At 41.0% G+C, this 21,291-nt stretch overlaps 3 protein-coding genes and 1 pseudogene across 4 annotated transcripts in view; all 4 read left to right on the top strand.

Annotated features, from left to right (window-relative positions):
- LOC104779867 (probable pre-mRNA-splicing factor ATP-dependent RNA helicase DEAH5) overlaps positions 1-3,700 on the top strand; it is a 10,242-nt gene extending 6,542 nt beyond the window's left edge. Inside the window, exons 2-3 of one of the 2 annotated variants that reach the window (XM_010504283.2) lie at positions 1-3,007; positions 3,102-3,700. In XM_010504283.2, the coding sequence (XP_010502585.1) occupies positions 1-3,007; positions 3,102-3,495 (3,401 nt within the window). In that variant the 3' untranslated portion in view covers positions 3,496-3,700. The remainder of the gene's footprint in view (positions 3,008-3,101) is intronic. The other variant, XM_010504282.2, reaches the window with a different exon arrangement.
- On the top strand, positions 4,355-6,445 carry LOC104783552. Its single transcript, XM_010508697.2, has one exon. The coding sequence runs from the start codon at positions 4,376-4,378 to the stop codon at positions 6,443-6,445; it is 2,070 nt and encodes a 689-aa protein (XP_010506999.1). The 5' UTR covers positions 4,355-4,375.
- On the top strand, positions 6,696-10,183 carry LOC104779865 (pentatricopeptide repeat-containing protein At3g26540). Its single transcript, XM_010504279.2, has 4 exons — positions 6,696-9,188; positions 9,590-9,676; positions 9,788-9,872; positions 9,995-10,183. Exon 1 carries the CDS (start codon positions 6,885-6,887, stop codon positions 8,964-8,966), a length of 2,082 nt encoding a protein of 693 aa, XP_010502581.1. The 5' UTR covers positions 6,696-6,884; the 3' UTR covers positions 8,967-9,188; positions 9,590-9,676; positions 9,788-9,872; positions 9,995-10,183.
- On the top strand, positions 18,360-18,864 carry LOC109132656 (annotated as a pseudogene).

Genomic DNA, 21,291 nt, shown 5'->3' with positions numbered 1-21,291 from the left:
CCGAGACTGTAGATGAATTCGATAAGAAGCTCAAGGAGCAAGGTGCGGAGATGCCTGATTACTTCGTCCGGTCGCTGTTAACTGTAATCCACGCGATTTATCCTCCGAAGCCTAAGTCTGAGAAGAAGAGAGAGGAAGGTGAGGATGTTAAATTCAAAGGTTTGGCGATTAAGGATACTAAGGATAAAGTCAAGGAGCTTGAGAAGGAGATTGAAAGAGAAGCTGAGGAGCGACGGAGAGCCGAGGATGGGAATAGGGATAGAGAGAGGGGTCGGGATCGGAGGGATTCGGGTAGGGATAGGGATAGGGATAGAGGTAGAGATAGGAACCGTGATGATAGAAGGGATCGACATAGGGATGATAGAGAGAGTCACCGTGGAGATGAGGAAGGTGAAGATAGAAGAAGTGATAGGAGGCATAGAGATAGAGGTCGTGGCGATGAGGAAGGAGAAGATAGGCGTAGAGATAGGCGTGCGAAGGATGAGTATGTGGAGGAAGATAGAGGCGGTGCGGTTGCGAATGAGCCTGAGTTGTATCAGGTATACAAAGGGAGGGTTACTAGGGTTATGGATGCTGGTTGTTTTGTTCAGTTTGATAAATTTAGGGGAAAGGAAGGTCTTGTTCATGTTTCTCAGATGGCTACTAGAAGGGTTGAGAAGCCTAAGGAGTTTGTGAAGCGGGATATGGAGGTTTATGTGAAAGTGATATCTAATTCGAATGATAAGTTAAGTCTTTCTATGAGAGATGTTGATCAGAATACGGGTAGAGATTTGATTCCTCTGAGGAAGCCTTCAGATGAGGATGATTCGTCCAGGAGTAATCCTTCGTATAGGACAAAGGATGGACAAGTAACTAAGACTGGGATTTCGGGAATCAGGATTGTAGAGGAGAATGATGTTGCACCTTCACGTAGGCCATTGAAGAAGATGAGCTCTCCTGAGAGATGGGAAGCGAAACAGTTGATTGCCTCTGGTGTCTTGAGAGTTGATGAGTTTCCAATGTATGATGAGGACGGAGATGGGATGCTTTATCAAGAGGAAGGTGCTGAAGAAGAACTTGAGATTGAGATGAATGAAGACGAACCTGCTTTCTTACAAGGGCAAACTAGGTACTCTGTTGACATGTCTCCGGTTAAGATCTTCAAAAATCCAGAAGGTTCCTTGAGTCGCGCAGCTGCACTTCAGTCCGCCCTCACCAAGGAGAGGAGAGAAATGAGGGAACAGCAGCAAAGAACAATGCTTGACTCAATCCCCAAGGATCTGAATCGTCCATGGGAAGACCCTATGCCTGAAACTGGTGAAAGGCATCTTGCTCAAGAGCTTAGAGGTGTTGGGTTATCAGCTTATGACATGCCTGAGTGGAAGAAGGATGCCTTTGGAAAAACTCCTACTTTTGGACAGAGATCTAAGCTTTCTATTCAGGAACAAAGGGAGAGCCTTCCGATATACAAGTTGAAAAAAGAACTTATACAGGCTGTGCATGATAATCAAGTTTTGGTTGTCATTGGTGAGACTGGGTCTGGAAAGACAACACAGGTAACTCAGTATCTTGCCGAATCAGGTTACACAACAAGGGGAAAGATCGGGTGTACTCAGCCTCGTAGGGTTGCTGCGATGTCTGTGGCCAAGAGAGTAGCTGAGGAGTTTGGTTGTCGTTTAGGAGAGGAGGTAGGGTATGCGATTCGGTTTGAGGATTGTACTGGACCAGATACAGTGATCAAGTACATGACTGATGGTATGCTTCTTAGGGAGATTCTTATAGATGAAAACCTCTCTCAATACTCTGTAATCATGCTTGATGAAGCTCACGAGCGGACAATCCACACTGATGTGCTTTTTGGTCTTCTAAAGAAGCTGATGAAACGTCGACTTGATCTTCGTCTGATTGTCACGTCTGCCACATTGGATGCAGAGAAGTTCTCTGGGTATTTCTTCAACTGCAACATCTTTACCATTCCTGGAAGAACCTTTCCTGTTGAGATACTGTATACTAAACAGCCAGAAACAGATTACTTGGATGCGGCTCTGATCACAGTCCTTCAGATTCACTTGACTGAACCTGAGGGGGACATTCTCGTCTTTTTGACTGGACAGGAAGAAATCGATTCTGCATGCCAATCTCTATATGAGAGAATGAAAGGTCTAGGTAAAAATGTTCCTGAACTCATCATACTTCCAGTTTACAGTGCCCTTCCTAGTGAAATGCAATCTAGAATATTTGATCCTCCACCTCCTGGTAAACGGAAAGTGGTCGTAGCTACAAATATTGCAGAAGCTTCTCTAACAATAGATGGTATATACTATGTTGTTGATCCTGGGTTTGCAAAGCAGAACGTGTACAATCCAAAGCAAGGGCTAGAATCGCTAGTCATTACTCCAATTTCACAGGCATCGGCAAAGCAAAGAGCTGGACGTGCTGGTCGTACTGGGCCCGGGAAATGTTACCGTCTCTACACGGAAAGCGCATATCGTAATGAGATGCCTCCTACATCAATCCCTGAAATTCAAAGAATTAATCTTGGAATGACAACCCTGACCATGAAAGCCATGGGTATTAATGACCTGCTATCGTTTGACTTCATGGATCCACCTCAACCACAAGCATTGATCTCTGCAATGGAACAGTTGTACAGCCTGGGAGCTTTGGATGAAGAAGGTTTGTTGACGAAGCTTGGTAGAAAAATGGCAGAGTTTCCTCTTGAACCGCCGCTTTCTAAAATGTTGCTAGCAAGTGTGGATCTCGGGTGCAGCGATGAGATTTTAACGATGATTGCTATGATCCAGACGGGCAACATATTTTATAGACCGAGGGAGAAGCAAGCTCAGGCAGACCAAAAACGGGCAAAGTTTTTCCAGCCCGAGGGTGATCACCTGACATTACTGGCTGTATATGAGGCGTGGAAGGCCAAAAACTTCTCAGGTCCATGGTGTTTTGAAAATTTCATTCAGTCAAGATCGTTACGACGTGCTCAAGATGTGAGGAAACAACTTCTCAGCATTATGGACAAGTAAGTAACTAAACTAGTATTGAGCTCAACTTGTAATGATAATGTGTGACAATCCAAGTCCAGTTTCTGAACGTTTGATTTTTCTGTTTTGCAGATATAAACTAGATGTGGTGAGTGCGGGGAAGAATTTCACGAAGATAAGGAAAGCAATCACGGCAGGATTCTTCTTCCATGGAGCAAGGAAAGATCCACAGGAAGGTTACAGGACACTAGTGGAGAATCAACCGGTGTATATACACCCGAGCAGCGCGCTGTTCCAGAGACAACCAGACTGGGTTATATATCATGATCTTGTGATGACGACCAAAGAGTACATGAGGGAAGTAACTGTGATTGACCCAAAGTGGCTTGTTGAGTTAGCTCCAAGGTTTTTCAAAGTCTCTGACCCAACGAAAATGAGCAAGCGCAAGCGCCAAGAACGCATTGAGCCTTTGTATGACCGGTACCACGAGCCTAACTCATGGCGTCTCAGCAAAAGACGTGCTTGAGAGTCTTTTCCTTTTGGTAAACGAATTCTTCTTCCTGACGTTTATTTTGTCATCTTCAAATGTACTCTTGTTTATGTATTGAAAGCTAAAAAAGCTAACAGAAGTGATGGATGAGCCACATAGATTATAGCTGCATCATCGTTTTTTGTAGACATGTATGAAAATTCATCTTTCCTTGTGCTTAGTCCAAATTGATTGTTAATGACATGCCGGTATGTTGTTTATCAGATGTAGTATAGAGGAATAGAGATGAAGTGTGATGTGAGTTTAGGCATTTCTGCGACTAGTTATTAGATATGTCAATCAGAAAACACCTAGAAAAAACAGAAATCGATTTTGACAGTCAAATTTATGTATGTTTTGAGCTTTCAGATCAGTTCATATACGGTTGAGATTAGAAGACCTGCAAGTCCAAAGGACTGTCTGAAATTTTCATTGAAGTCTGAACATTGAAAATGTATTGTGGTTTACTCCTTTTTTTACCTACTAATGCAATAATGCATGCAAGAAAAGATTAAGACATCAATTATTTGAACCTAAGATTTTGTAATAATATATAAAACTAAACTTTAGGGACAAGATCAATGATTACTGGAAATTTATTTTTGTTATCTTCTCTAAACGAGGTTACCAAGAAAACCAATAGTAATAAAATTGTACCGCAATTGGAAATCAATTTAAAAAAAACAACTCTTTTGGGGCCACTCAAACTCAAATATCGAAAACTTTTCTATAACAAAGAATATAAAAAGACCAAGCTTAGCTGTATTCCCAAGTTTTATATTCAAGATCAACTGAGTGTATGTGTAATATATTGCAAGAGGGAGAGACTGGGAAGAATAATATCACAAAAAAAATCCAATACCCTTTTGTAGCAGCCATGAGTTCCATGGGTGTATTTCGTAAAGTGGAAATGGATGAAAAATCATATTTAGTATACACATCAACACAAACAGACCACCCAACCTCCTCCGGTGAAGCTCAAGCTGTGGATTCTGGTGGTGATGACCTCCGTCTCCAACCTCAATTTTTTTGTCCACATGCTCGTATCAAATCTCATAAATTCATAGTAGAGAAGAGCTATGATGGTGTTGATTTCTTCAAGTTTCATCAATTCAATTCTTATCCTAACTTCCCAAGCACAACAAGCGGTGATCAACAAGGCGAATCTTTGCTTGACTGCGACGTCGACCACCATGGTATCTGTAAGCTCCCTGTAGTCCCTCTGTTTTGGTGCAATAATAAAAAACCTGATCGTCACGAGTTTAAGTGTGGTGCATGCCAAATGGAAATGCTTAGTGTAAGCTATTATACATGCCTTGAATGTGAAGAGAAGTTTCACAAAGAATGTGTAGAGTCTCCTCTTGAGATCAAACACCCTTCCCACCCCTTTCATTCTCTACGACTTTACAGTCATCCAATGCATATGGTTTGCGTTTGTTGTGGAAGACTTGTGTCCAACATGTTTTATCATTGTGCGACATGTGATTTGAGTATGGACCCGATTTGTGCTATGAAAACCGTACCCTTTGTTTTAGACCATCCAAAAAGCCACCTCCACCCTCTCACCTTTTTCCCTACACAAGCTTCTCTAGTTTGCAATATTTGTGCCCTTGTTAAGAAGCTTGATCCCACATACATCTGTATCCAATGCGTCTTCGTCATTCATAAAGATTGTATCGGTTACCCACATGTCATAAGAATATCTCGACACCAACACCGTATCTCATTTACTTCTTCTCTACCATCTGGGAAGTTGTCTTGCGGAGTCTGTCGTCAACAAGTTGACAACAATTATGGAGCATACTCTTGCAAGAAATGTGGTGATTATTTTGTTCATTCAAAATGTGCGTTTCATAGAAACGTGTGGGATGGGAAAGAACTCGTAGGAGTATCAGAAGAAGATGATAGAATAGATGATGGTGAGCCATTTGAGATGATAGTTGATGGAATAATACTTCATCCGTATCACAATCACTATCTACGACTTGAGATCAGCAGAGTTTATGATGAAAATAAGTATTGTCGAGGGTGTACTCTTCCAATCTACGAAGGTCAATTTTATTCATGCATGGAATGTGGCTTTATCCTCCATGAAAGTTGTGCAAAAGCTCCACGCATGAAACGACATCCCTTACATCCACATCCACTTACACTAAATGTTGCCACAAAGGAGCTTGGTAATAACGAAGGCATATACAATTGTAGTGTTTGTGGTCGTAACGGTAGTGGCTTCTTCTATGACCATCAGGTAGGAGAAGGAAGATTCAGGCTAGATTTAAGGTGCGCCTCAATTATCGAACCATTTGAATATGAAGGCCACAAACATCCCTTGTTCCTAGCTTCAGAGCTAGAGAAAAAGGTACGGTGTCAAACATGCAAAGGAAAAAGCTATTCAAAGTTATATTGCATGGAGTGCGATTATGTTATATGTTTTCGATGCGTTACCTTCCCATACAAGGTAAGATACAAGCATGACAGTCATTTTCTTAGGATATGCGATGGAAAAAAGGCAAGTGATGAACCGGACTGGTGCGAGGTTTGCGAAGGCAAAATAGAAGAAGTAAAAGAAAGAGAGTCGCCGTGGGACGAAAGAAAAGAAATGCGGTATTATAAATGCAGTGACTGTCGCACCACTCTTCATGTTGAATGTTTACTTGGGAGAGATATGTACATGAGGCCTGGTTTTAGTGTGAAAGATTACATTTCTTTTTCTAAGCATTCACTAGGAAGTGAGGGTTCGAAATGGACAGATGTTAGAATTCTTCTCAACAGTTCGCTCTCTCGACCAATATGCACTGGATGTATGCGCCGTTGTCCATTCCCAATAGTTTTCAAAGGCTACAACACAATCTTTTGTTCATGGGATTGTATTGGATATGGCGACGTGGTGACCGGGCTGCCAACGAGTTATCCTTTTTTCTCTATCACAGAAGTGGACTTAAACTGAAATATGCTGGTATTTCACTTTTGTAATCATTGTTTAATAAATTATTTAGTTACAAACTTACAATGATAGAGAGCTTATTACAATGAGCCGATGAAGTTTGATCTATGGCATAGTGAAGTGACCGGAGTTGCATAGAAACATCTCTGAATCACTTTGCAGATCTCAAGCCCGGCCCGTTTAAGGCCCAAAAAACCTTATATATTAACGTCATCGTTTTTTCTGTTTCGCACTTGTATAATCAATCAAACCTTTCAAGTTTCAATCCTGTTTTAAAATCTTGGTTGTTTCGCGTGTGAATCATCTTTTCAGGGTTTTAGGTTACGGGGTTTTAGAGTCTTTGTCTCAAACTTTATTCAATTGAAAGTAACGACTTGTATAAGATTCAGAGAGCTTATGACAATGATCCGTTAAAGTCTCAATCTTTGCAGGGTCATGAACCATGGCAGCGACCGGAGTTGCTTCTGTATTTGGCCGTATCTTGAAACAAGATAAAACCCACAAGCGTGTTATCCCCACCCGACCCAAATTTACAGTGACCCGTCAAATCATTGAGCACCTCGAAGGCGGCAGTGTATCTAAAGCTGTCTCTGTTCTCTTTGCCTCTCCGGAGCCAGTTTCGTACTGGCTATACGAGCGTCTTCTCCGTTGCTGTTCCTCGAAGTCACTAGTTGTGCAAGCCCGTAAGGTCCAATCCCATTTAGTAACTTTCTCTCCGTTGCCTCCGGTTTTCTTATTGAATAGAGCTATTGAGGCTTATGGGAAATGTGGGTGTGTGGATGATGCACGCGAACTGTTTGAGCAAATGCCTGAACGAGATGGTGGGTCTTGGAACGCTGTGATTACTGCTTGTGCGCTTAACGGTGTCTCGGATGAGGTGTTTCGTACGTTTCGTAGGATGAATAGGGATGGAGTACGAGCTACAGAGACTTCTTTTGCTGGTGTGTTTAAGTCTTGTGGTTTAGTCTTGGACCTGAGATTATTAAGGCAGCTTCATTGTTCTGTTGTGAAGTATGGGTATTCGGGTAATGTAGATTTGGAGACTTCGGTTGTTGATGTTTACGGGAAGTGTGGAGTTATGAGTGATGCGAGGAGAGTGTTTGATGAGATTGAGAACCCTAGTGATGTTTCATGGAATGTGATTGTGCGGCGGTATCTAGAGATGGGTTTTAATGATGAGGCAGTGGGGATGTTCTTTAAGATGCTAGAGTTGAATGTTCGACCTTTGAATCATACGGTTTCTAGTGTTATGTTAGCTTGTTCAAGATCCTTGGCCCTTGAGGTGGGGAAGGTAATACACGCCATTGCTGTCAAAATTTGTGTTGTGGAAGATACAGTTGTTTCTACTTCTATCTTTGATATGTATGTGAAATGTGACAGATTGGAGAGTGCTCGCAGAGCATTTGACCAAACCAAATCTAAAGATTTGAAATCTTGGACTTCGGCAATGTCGGGATATGCAATGAGTGGTTTAACTAGAGAGGCAAGAGAGCTCTTTGATCTGATGCCTGAACGGAATATAATCTCATGGAACGCAATGTTGGGTGGATATGGACGTGCTCATGAATGGGATGAGGCACTGGATTTTCTCACTTTGATGCGCAAGGAGATTGAAGATATTGATAATGTCACTCTTGTCTGGATGCTAAATGTCTGCTCAGGTTTATCAGATGTTCAAATGGGGAAGCAAGCTCATGCTTTTATCTACCGACATGGATATGATGTGAATGTAATTGTAGCCAATGCACTTCTTGATATGTACGGAAAATGTGGTGCCTTGCAGAGTGCCAATATTTGGTTCCGACAAATGAGTGAACTAAGGGATGAGGTTTCATGGAATGCTTTATTGACTGGTGTAGCTCGAGTTGGCAGGAGTGAACAAGCCTTATCTTTCTTTGAAGGAATGCAAGTGGAGGCCAAACCTAGTAAATACACACTCGCAACGCTCTTAGCAGGTTGTGCAAACATTCCTGCTTTAAATATAGGCAAAGCAATCCACGGGTTCCTAATCAGAAATGGCTATGATATTGACGTTGTTATACGGGGTGCTATGGTTGACATGTATTCCAAATGCCGATGTTTCGACTATGCTATTGACGTATTCAAAGAGGCAGCTACACGGGACTTGATCCTGTGGAACTCTATTATCCGTGGATGTTGTCGTAATGGAAGAAGCAAGGAGGTCTTTGAGTTGTTTATGCTTTTGGAAGATCAAGGAGTTAAGCCTGACCATGTCACCTTTTTGGGAATCTTACAAGCTTGCATACGTGAAGGTCATGTCGAACTCGGTTTTCAATATTTCAGTTCTATGAGCACCAAATACCATATATCACCACAGGTTGAGCATTATGATTGTATGATTGAACTCTACTGCAAGTATGGATGTTTGCATCAGCTCGAAGAATTTCTCCTCTTGATGCCTTTTGATCCACCTATGCAAATGCTGACAAGGATATATGATGCTTGCCAAAGATACGGCTGGAAAAAATGTGGAGCATGGGCTGCTAAACGGCTCGATGAATGATCATCACCTTCAGTTAACATGTATGACTCAAACAAAGAAATTGTGTACTGCAGTCATGTCGGACCATATGTATTCAGAAGGATTGCAGACAAATCCGGTGTCTTTTGAAGACCAGGAAGAGCAACGGGAAGAAAGCAGTTGAATTAGGACGTGGACGGATTAGAGAGACATCATTAGTCTATCCGGAGTCCGGACTCTCTAAATCATTTGTTTCTTCAGAAGGTAATTACAAATTCTCAACTCTTCTTTTTCTATTGCTTTTCATGGGCTTCTATATGAATGTGTGTGCACCTCCAGTTCTCATGGTAGCGTTCTCATGGTAGTAATGAGGAAGCGTCTGAACCTGATTTGAATACTTTCTTATAATAGGATGAACTTTGTTTTCTTTGTCGGTGAAACTAGACTTTAATACTTTCTTGAACCTGATTTTCACGAATATCAGTATCTACTGTGACAAGACTTTCTGCATTTGAACTCGTGCCTCAATGTTTGTGTCTTGATTTGAGGCTAATGGATCTTGGTTGAAGATGGTATTAAAGATATCTGCTAAAGAATGCGCAGAAGTGGTTTCAATCTGTCAGTTTTGCTTCTCAAATTCATTAATTTGTATTAGTTGAAATCAGGTGAAAGGATTTGTCTTTACCCCAAAACAAGCCAGAGCAATAGAGCTCTGAGTCTTTTCGCTTTGAATGCCTTAGACCCCAGATATGGTAAGCTTTCAAGTCTTCTGTATGGTACATATGGTATTTGATGCTGCTATATTCATGGTCAAAAGTTAGATGGAAGTTTGATGTTTGAGGTTATAAAATTTTTGTGATCAGTGATCAGATGTGTCCAAGCAAGTTCTTCTGCATTTCCTTGATGAAGCAACAGCTACAAGCTTACGATTTGGCTTCCATACATAAGGTAAAGTTATTCACACTCATGCAAATAGAGTGTAAATATTGCAGCTTGATCTCGACTTTTCGCATTTTTGTGACCAATTTAACACCATTTTTTGTTTTCTTAATCTCTGTTTCTAATTTCAGTCTTGAGATTTAAAGAATTCAGATGTGTATACAAAGCGCTCTGGACGTTGAGAGCTTCATATTGATTTTCAATTGTATTTAGGAATTTGATATTGGTTTAGTTTGCTATTCAAGATTGATATCAAATATCAAAATGTATATATTTACACAAATTTATATAAATATACAAGTAGAAGAATTAGAATTGAACCTGAATAAAAAGTTTAAACCGTTTTTTCTCCGTTCTCTCTCCAGAAGCAACTCTTCAGAAACCTTCCATATTCCTCCCCTTTCCGGCCGGCGCTGGCTTCTCCGGCGTCGGTCGGCTCTTTATTCTTTGCTTTTCCTTATTTGCATAGTTTTTGATTTCCAATAATACTCGCCAATGATTTCCAAAACTGTTTGGTTGATTTTAATCATCCGTTTACTTGCCCTTCTCTCCCTTTGTGAGAGTTTCTTTCCGACCACAATCCGGCCAGATCATCGGAGCAGTGGCGGTGATTTTCCGCTGAATTTTGTTTCAAGCGGTTTTCGTTGGTTCACGATTGAAAGAGATCCTCATCACCATCGTCAGATTTTTAACTCCGACGCAATCAAATCGAGGAACGGCTTTCAGTTCCAGATCTGGGATCCAGGCGGAACAAATTTTGGGGTAGAAGATTGCGATATGAATAACCGATTAAATTGCATCACTAACACTCGACTGCTTCTTCTCGGTGGGTAAGACCTTGTTTCTCCAATTATTGAAGAAGTTGACAAAAGTTGGTGATGGTGATATTATCTCCATCCTCTGGTCCGAAACTTCCACTTCATCGTCTATTTATTTGAGTTTTAGAGAAATTGGTTTCAAAATGAAGAAAATTACTCTTCTTGATGATGATGGTGGTGATTTCTTTTACCGGTCGGAAACTCTCCCTCTGTCGAGAAAAATCCAACATTTTTTTTTATCTCTGGTATAATCTGAGACATGAACCATTCATCTTACATGATTGGTATTCTCTCTTTATTCGGATAAACCAGATTCAAGAGATTAGCTTTTTGTCTCGATAACATCGTTGATGAGAATGAGAGATATAGGGATTCGATGACATCTTACCTTTGCTTTATTCCGTTAAAAACCTTTTCAAATTTATTCCGGTGGCATCAGAGACATACATGGGTAAGAGGACTACATCTTCCAAAGGATTTCAAAGGAATCTTGGTTACTATGTACAGACAGTGGTGTTCTGATTGGCAAATATGGCATGCTCTATCAACCTTCAGAAGACAGATTTCAGATTCGTTTCAAGCAACAATTCAGTTTTTCCTATCAACTAAAGTTATGCCAAAAGCATTTTGGAGTCTCAGCTATATGCTGTTAGCCAATAAAAAGTATGTGAAAGGGAGACATAACAGATCATATCTGTTAGCCTATAAGTATAAAGAGAGCATGGTTATCCTCCACTCTTTCATCGAAATTGTAATAATTTACTATATTTGCGTAAACGGTTGTTTTGAATCGATTCTGTATTTTGTAAACATTTTCTGATATCAATATATGTTGATTTGCGGAAAAAAAAAAATACAAGTAGAAGAACACCATGGGCCATATTATTTGAATCGTTCGAATGTTGGCCTGGTTCCCCTCCTAAACCACGTTAGCCTCATGAGGAGGCGGTTGAAGCCGCAGTTGAGCCTCAACCAGAGACGTGGGAATGGGAATGGTTCCCTCCGCAGCAGCATTGGTTCCATCCAAAGCATCTACACATGCTTGCAACACCAAGTTACTACTGTCCCCTTGGGAATGGTTCCCTCCCCATCCACATGTTTGCAACTTAGGTGATTTTAATTTTGACTATAAACTCCACTGTTACGTAACGTTTTAAATAATACATCTGTCACATAAATTAACATTTATCATTACCATGTTTTCACAATTTTGATTAAGCGTAACCTTCTTTATCCTTTCGCAATGAAATAACACTATTGCATATAAAATAATTAAGGAATAATATTATGTCGACTAGTCTGGCCGTCATCGCCGTTATCGTGACATAAATATTGCCAAGTGACATATACATACTAACCATTTCTTTTGGACTAATGCTATTTATAAAATATGGTCCTACTATATATATTATGGATCCCTATACCAAGTCATTCTAATCTCAGTTGTTGTCCACCACGTATTACGTATACGCACTTACGCAGAAATATAAAACCTTATCTGTTTGGTGATTAGTATTATTCTTTCGCCTTGCTTTTAGTTCTTCTAAACTAGATTTGATTAATGATAAAATAATACGAATTAGTATTTGTGATCAAAAATATACATTCAATCGATATGTTTTGTGGGTTATTAGTGTTGCATAATATTCACATTCTTATAAGATTTCTAAACCATCTAATTACGCTGATCAAAAACATTCGCATCGGGAAGCATGAGAAGTCTTGGGAGTCTTTCATAATCGGTCAATTCTACTCTGACCCTCCATCTCAGGGTACAATTCACACCATTGTCAATGGCATATGGAGCAACAAGTTCCGAGATATCTCAGTCTCAAAACTTGAAGGTAACGCTTTTCTCTTTAGAATACCGAATTTTCAAACACGGTCTAGAGTTCTAAACCAAAAACTCTGGAGCATCGACGGTCAGACAATGTTCGTTGCAAATTGGAAGCCTGGTTTCATTACAGTTAAGCCAGAACTAGCGTCGGTCCCAATATGGTTAGAACTGCGTAATGTCCCTTTGCAATTTTTCAACGACGATGGTTTGGAGCATATTGCAAGCCTTGTTGGAGACCCAAAATGCCTCCATCCCTCGACGGCAAACAAGACAAACCTAGAAGTGGCAAAGGTCTTCACTGTTATTGATCCTCGTAAACCATTGCCAGAAGCCGTCAATATCAAATTTCAATCAGGTGAAATTAAAAGGGTTCTAGTTTCTAGTCCTTGGATGCCACCAGTTTGTGGACACTGTAAGGAGATAGGACACAGCAAGATGGCCCATGTCTCTTGTTCAGGCTGCAGCTCAACTGCACACACGATCGTAATGTGTCCCAGGGAAAAAAAGAAGAAAAAGACATTAACTTATCGGGTCAAGCAGAACAAGTCTCCTAACTCTAACAGTCCTCCAGTGGTTCCTGATAAGGCTTATCTTTTAGAAAAATAAAAAGGCGTGCTGCCTTCTTCAAACACGACATTCAAGGATCCTAAGACAGTTGGTGATTATAGCGGTTTAGGTGATGCTAGTACCTCTGCAGGAGTCTCTGGTGCAGATGCAGATTCCTCGGATGTCTCCTCTAGTGACTACAATGGGAGCGAGCCCTATGAGAACAGTGAGTTGGAGCAAGATGACTTTGAGTTCACTACTGTGGTGTCGGCTAGGCAGCGCAAGCGTGAACGAGGCAAGAGCCTCAGAATCAACTATTTTTTATGTGTATAGACATTTTTTGTTGGAATGTCCGAGGCTTTAATAAGCTATCTCACCGGACCGGTTTTAAGAAATGACTTCGAAGAAATAAGCCTCTTTTTGGTAGTTTGATCGAGACTCATGTACAGCGGCCCAAGTGTGGCAAGTTTATCAATAGTTTAATGTCGTGATGGCAATATGAGGAGAATTACGACTTCTCAGCTCTGGCAAGGATTTGGGTCCTGTGGCACCCTAGTGTCAAGGTCTCCATTTTGTCAAAATCTCTCCAAATGGTAACATGTGAGGTTACTCTTCCTAGCTCAGCTGTTCCTATGGTTGTTTCTTTTGTCTACGCTTCAAATGAGGTAGTGGAAAGACTTGCTCTTTGGGATGAAATTTCAAACTTTTCTGTGAACCCAGCAGTCCAAGGTAAACCCTGGTCAGTTCTTGGCGACTTTAACCAAACCCTTCATCCTAGCGAGCATTCAAGATCTGATGGTTTCTCGGTTGATAGAGCGACTTCAGTCTTCAGAAAATGTCTTCTTAATGCTTCCCTACATGACCTTACTTTAAGAGGATGCTCTTACACCTGGTGGAACAAAAGAAAACAAGACCCGGTTGCAAAAAAACTAGACAGAGCTCTAGTAAATGATCTTTGGGCTACACATTTTCCATCTTCTTTTGCATTTTTTGGGGAGCCAGATTTCTCGGATCATGCTTGTTCTTCTATCACTCTCTTTGTTGATTGTCAGAGGCAGAAGAGACCTTTCAAGCTTTTCACTTTCCTTCTTCAGGACCATCGTTTTATCGAGCTTATCTGTCAGAATTGGTTTTCTCTCAATATTCAGGGTTCTGAGATGTTCCGTATCTCACAAAAGCTAAGAGCTCTGAAAAAAATCATNATCTTTTAGAAAAATAAAAAGGCGTGCTGCCTTCTTCAAACACGACATTCAAGGATCCTAAGACAGTTGGTGATTATAGCGGTTTAGGTGATGCTAGTACCTCTGCAGGAGTCTCTGGTGCAGATGCAGATTCCTCGGATGTCTCCTCTAGTGACTACAATGGGAGCGAGCCCTATGAGAACAGTGAGTTGGAGCAAGATGACTTTGAGTTCACTACTGTGGTGTCGGCTAGGCAGCGCAAGCGTGAACGAGGCAAGAGCCTCAGAATCAACTATTTTTTATGTGTATAGACATTTTTTGTTGGAATGTCCGAGGCTTTAATAAGCTATCTCACCGGACCGGTTTTAAGAAATGACTTCGAAGAAATAAGCCTCTTTTTGGTAGTTTGATCGAGACTCATGTACAGCGGCCCAAGTGTGGCAAGTTTATCAATAGTTTAATGTCGTGATGGCAATATGAGGAGAATTACGACTTCTCAGCTCTGGCAAGGATTTGGGTCCTGTGGCACCCTAGTGTCAAGGTCTCCATTTTGTCAAAATCTCTCCAAATGGTAACATGTGAGGTTACTCTTCCTAGCTCAGCTGTTCCTATGGTTGTTTCTTTTGTCTACGCTTCAAATGAGGTAGTGGAAAGACTTGCTCTTTGGGATGAAATTTCAAACTTTTCTGTGAACCCAGCAGTCCAAGGTAAACCCTGGTCAGTTCTTGGCGACTTTAACCAAACCCTTCATCCTAGCGAGCATTCAAGATCTGATGGTTTCTCGGTTGATAGAGCGACTTCAGTCTTCAGAAAATGTCTTCTTAATGCTTCCCTACATGACCTTACTTTAAGAGGATGCTCTTACACCTGGTGGAACAAAAGAAAACAAGACCCGGTTGCAAAAAAACTAGACAGAGCTCTAGTAAATGATCTTTGGGCTACACATTTTCCATCTTCTTTTGCATTTTTTGGGGAGCCAGATTTCTCGGATCATGCTTGTTCTTCTATCACTCTCTTTGTTGATTGTCAGAGGCAGAAGAGACCTTTCAAGCTTTTCACTTTCCTTCTTCAGGACCATCGTTTTATCGAGCTTATCTGTCAGAATTGGTTTTCTCTCAATATTCAGGGTTCTGAGATGTTCCGTATCTCACAAAAGCTAAGAGCTCTGAAAAAAATCATTCGGGACTTCAGTAGAGAAAATTTTTCGGGCATTGAGCTTAGAGTCAAAGAAGCACACGAGATAGTGATTCAGCACCAAGCCACCTTACTTTCAAATCCCTCATCTTCTAATGCTGAAATCCTCATCGAAGCTGAGAGAATATGGCAGTTCCTGGTCATTGCGGAGGAGAAGTACCTAAGCCAGAGAGCAGGTATAACCTGGTTGCGAGATGGAGACTGTAACTCTGCGTATTTCCACAAGATGGTAAACTCAAGAAAAGCGATAAACCACATCCACTTTTTGGAAAACGCAAACGGTGAAAGAATCGATTCTCCTCAGGGCATCCAAGACATCTGTGTGGATTACTTTTCAGACCTCCTAGGAAGTGCCGTTTCACCTGCCTCATTCACACAGGAAGACATCACAAACCTCCTGGACTTCGGATGCTCAGNTTTGCATTTTTTGGGGAGCCAGATTTCTCGGATCATGCTTGTTCTTCTATCACTCTCTTTGTTGATTGTCAGAGGCAGAAGAGACCTTTCAAGCTTTTCACTTTCCTTCTTCAGGACCATCGTTTTATCGAGCTTATCTGTCAGAATTGGTTTTCTCTCAATATTCAGGGTTCTGAGATGTTCCGTATCTCACAAAAGCTAAGAGCTCTGAAAAAAATCATTCGGGACTTCAGTAGAGAAATTTTTTCGGGCATTGAGCTTAGAGTCAAAGAAGCACACGAGATAGTGATTCAGCACCAAGCCACCTTGCTTTCAAATCCCTCATCTTCTAATGCTGAAATCCTCATCGAAGCTGAGAGAATATGGCAGTTCCTGGTCATTGCGGAGGAGAAGTACCTAAGCCAGAGAGCAGGTATAACCTGGTTGCGAGATGGAGACTATAACTCTGCGTATTTTCACAAGATGGTAAACTCAAGAAAAGCGATAAACCACATCCACTTTTTGGAAAACGCAAACGGTGAAAGAATCGATTCCCCTCAGGGCATCCAAGACATCTGTGTGGATTACTTTTCAGACCTCCTAGGAAGTGCCGTTTCACCTGCCTCATTCACACAGGAAGACATCACAAACCTCCTGGACTTCGGATGCTCAGTTGATCAACAAAACCAAATGGTAAAGCAATTCTCCTCGGAAGAGATCAAAGAGGCTTTTTGCTCTTTGCCAAAAAATAAATCTAGCGGACCAGATGGATATCCAGCAGAATTCTTTATAAATTGTTGGAGTGTTGTCGGGGGAGAGGTTATCTCAGCAGTCACAAAATTCTTTTCTTCAGGAAAACTCCTCAAGCAATGGAATGCGACCTCGTTGGTCCTGATCCAAAGATCCCGAATGGGTCGAAACCATCAGAGTTCAGACCAATTTCCTGTTTAAACACTCTCTATAAGGTCATTTCAAAGCTCATCGCAAACAAGCTCAAGGTTTTACTCCCGGATGTCATTTCCCCCCTGCCAATCTGCCTTCATCAAAGGGAGAAACCTCTCGGAGAATGTGTTGCTTGCCACAGAAATAGTTCACGGCTATAACAGGAAAAATGTAGACCCTCGCGGCATGCTAAAGGTCGACCTGAGGAAAGCCTTCGATTCGGTTAGATGGGACTTCATTTTATCAGTTCTAAAGGGTATCAATCTGCCGGAAATCTTTATTAGTTGGATCGAGGAATGCATCACCACTCCGTCTTTCTCTGTGTCGCTATAAATGGAGTCTCTGGAGGTTTCTTCAAGAGTAAGAGAGGCCTAAGGCAAGGTGACCCCATGTCACCCTATCTTTTTGTTCTTGCAATGGAAGTGTTCTCAAAGCTCTTTTCATCAAGATACTCCTCAGGCTATATCTTTCATCATCCGAAAACATCAGAACTTAACATCACTCATCTGATGTTTGCGGACGATGTGATGATTTTCTTCGATGGAGGCAGCTCTTCTTTACACGGTATAAATGAGACGCTCGATGATTTTGCTGGTTGGTCTGGGCTTAACATGAATGTAGACAAGACTGAGTTGTTCCTCGCGGGAGTGACTGAAGCCGAGGAATCAACGATTGCTCAATACGGCTTCCCTCAAGCTTCATTGCCTATAAGGTACTTAGGGCTACCCCTAATGAGTCGCAAAATCAAAACCGCCGAATATGCCCCTCTTGTGGAGAAACTCAAGAGTAAATTCACCCTCTAGTCTGTGAAGACTCTATCTTTTGCAGGGCGGCTCCAACTGCTAGCTTCAGTATTTCTGGCATTGTTGTTTTCTGGATTTCTACATTCAGGCTCCCGAAAGGTTGTATCAAAGAAATCGAGTCTTTGTGCTCTCGTTTCCTTTGGTCTGGAGGTATCGAAAATCCTCACAAAGCAAAAGTAGCTTGGTCTCAAGTTTGCTTGCCAAAGGATGAAGGTGGCCTTGGTTTCAGAAGTTTTTCCGACTGGAACATAACTCTCAATCTCAAGCTCATTTGGTTGTTATTCTCAAACAGTCGGTCCCTTTGGGTTAAATGGCACAGGCACCACCACCTCCCAGGATCCGTAAACGGCCCTATAGCAGCATTTTGGTCTATAAAAGAAGGCATAAATGACACCATGAACTGGAGATCTCTTTTACGACTTAGACCGATTGTAGAGAGATTCCTTAAGTGCTCTATTGGTAACGGTTTATCTGCTAGTTTCTGGCATGATTCCTGGAGTCCGTTTGGCCCCCTAATAAAGCTTTTGGGAGATGAAGGTCCCAGAAACCTGTGTATCCCAATAGCAGCCACGGTAGCCGATGCCGTCGAAGGAGCCACATGGCGACTACCTTCCCCAAGATCTCAAGAAGCCCTTGACCTGCATACCTATCTCACTACAATAACACTCCCGCTGCACCCTGACCTTGAAGACTCCTACGGTTGGATAGTCAACAACATCGACTGCAACGACTTCTCTTCTTCAAGGACGTGGGAGGCTCTAAGACAGAGAGAACCTAAAAAAGACTGGTCACCTGTGATCTGGTTTAAAGGTGCTACCCCGAGGAATTCTTTCCACATGTGGGTATCTCATCTGAACAGACTCCCCACTCGCTCTCGGATGATCTCCTGGGGTCTGCAGGTTTCTCCACTTTGTTGCTTATGTGCAACGAGTGATGAGACTCGAGACCACCTCCTGCTTACTTGTAACTTCAGCGAATCAATTTGGAACCTTGTGTAGTCCAGACTAAGACTTACTCCACTTCAATTTCGAGATTGGGAAAGTATTCTCTCCTGGATCAAGCTCAGCACGACCTCTTCTCCGTCGGTGCTCCGGAAAATTGTCTCTCAAGCCACCATCTACGCTATCTGGAAGCAGAGAAACAATGTTCTCCATCATTCTCAAGTCATCCCACCAGCTGTTGTTTTCAAGACCATCAACCGAGAGATCATCAACACCATCCATGTTAGAAACCATCGCAGGAAATTCAAGAAGCTGTTGAGTCTCTGGATTATCTGAAGTTTGCATCAACCAGTTCAAGCTTTTCACTCTAACTTTGCTTCCTTATTTTTTATTTTATTTTTGCCAAGAAACCTAAAGCTGGGTACTCATTTATAAAACCAAAACTTTTCATTTTATATGATATTTACTCACTTAGCAAAAAAAAAAAATTCCATCAAATTACAAGAAGAAAACAACTTTTGTCGTCGTCTATTGCATTATTGTTATGTTCATCAAAATCATCTTATAAAGTAGTAGACTCAACATGTACTATATACGTTGAAATTTTCGTGTATCAATGATTGATGAGAAATACTATAAACTTTTTAACTCCAAACAAGTGATATTTTTAGTCAACCAAAAGACAAGAGCACTTCTACGCCATTTCTCGTGTGTCTTGTATATCAAATAAATTAACTCATATAGTTTTCTATCTAAGCCCTATCTAAGACCGTGACCTTTTTATTTCTCTTATTTATTAGCTTACGGACGTATTAAAAGTTCATCAAATGATTAGATGCTCTCATTAGTTTTATATTATTTAAACTAATCTGTTTGTTATGCATAATGAGATCATAAGTTTTGTTAGCCATATCCTAAAAGCATATTCTTCTTCCCAGTTTTATAACGAAGTGGTCAGTATTCTTTTGGCATTTTATATGCAGTCTAAATTAATTAGTCCAATTCTTATAATTATCTAAATTAGCTATAGATAACGTTAACAATTCAATTTTTCTTAAAAATGATGCAATCAACAGGACAATAATATTTTATGTAGCCTTTGTAATTAAATAAAGCATATAGAATTATGAAAAATTACATTTTTGTTATAAACTAGAGAAATCAAAGGAGGTTTTCTCTTGTCTTATTAATGAATCAATTGAATGTTACATATATATATAGGTTATAGAAAAACCCTTAGTACAAACCGACTTAGAAAAAGAAATAGGTAAAAGGTCTTCGGCCATGAGCCGTAAACACTAGGACGTGTATGGGCCTATGGACCGGTTATGGAAATCCACTATTCATGTTTTACAACACTCTCCCTTGGATGACATAACCGTGCAAATGCTAGGAAGAATCTCTGTAATGCGTTTGGGGGTGTTGCCTCGTTAAAACCTTACCAGGAAAACCCATTGGGACAAAACCATGGTGAAGGAAAAAGAGTACATCACACATTACTCCCCCTGTTCCAAGCATCCCTAGAAGTCCTTAAGTCTCCACATTCCAATCTGGTGTGTGAGCTTCTTGAATGTTGATGTCGATGGTGACTTGGTGAAGAGATCGGCTGAATTGTCGCAAGACGGAACTTGTACCACTCGAACTTCTCCGGCCTTTTGTAGTTCATGTGTGAAGAAGAACTTGGGTAGGATATGCTTTGTCTGATCTCCCTTGATATAACCTTCCTTGAGTTGTGCGATGCAGGCCGTATTGTCTTCATATATAATAGTCGCTTCCTCGTCATCGGCCATTCCACAATCTGATCGGATGTGTTGAGTCATCGACCTCAACCACACAGCTTCATGCATAGCTAGGATTTCGGCATGATTAGATGATGTGGCCGCGATGGTCTGTTTCATCGAACGCCATGAAATTGTTGTACCACCGTGTGTAAACACGTAGCCGGTTTGAGACCTTGCATTATGTGGATCTGATAGATAACCTGCATCAGCATAACCAACTAAACCTTCTTTGTTATAGTTAGTATAATATAAACCCAAATCTAACGTTCCTTGTAGGTAACATAATACATGCTTAATACCGTCCCAGTGCCTTTGGGTTGGACAAGAGCTAAATCTAGCTAAGAGGTTCATGGCAAAACATATGTCTGGTCTAGTGTGGCTAGCCAAGAACATTAACGCTCCTATAACACTGAGGTATGACACTTCTGGACCGAGAATCTCTTCATCGTCCTTCTTTGGACCGAATGGATCTTTATCCAAATCAAGGCTTCTTACAACCATTGGGCTAGTCAATGGGTGAGCTTGGTCCATATTAAACCTCTTGAGTACCTTTTCAGTATATGCCATTTGATGCACAAGGATTCCAACATTTATGTACTCAAGCTGCAACCCCAAACAGAACTTAGTCTTACCTAGATCTTTCATTTCAAACTCTTTCTTGAGATATTCAACTGTTTGGGATATTCAAATCATCCACATATACTGTTATGATCACAAACCCTTTGTTTGCAAACATCTTGATAAAAATACATGGACTGATGGGGTCATTCTTATAGCCGTCTTTGGCTAGGTACTCACTTAGTCTATTGTACCACATTCGCCCACTTTGTTTCAGTCCATAAAGGGATTTGTCTAGCCTTATGCAGTATTGTTCTCGAGAACCACTCTTATCTTTGAGCTCAATACCCTCTGATAATCTCATATAAATTTCATTTTCCAGTAGACCATATAAGTATGTGTTTACAACATCCATTAACCGCAAATCCAAT

Source organism: Camelina sativa, chromosome 4, assembly GCF_000633955.1.
Source record: "Camelina sativa cultivar DH55 chromosome 4, Cs, whole genome shotgun sequence".
Taxonomy (NCBI): Eukaryota; Viridiplantae; Streptophyta; class Magnoliopsida; order Brassicales; family Brassicaceae; genus Camelina; species Camelina sativa.
Note: the sequence above shows the minus strand (reverse complement) of the source record. Positions and strands in the feature narration are given on the sequence as shown.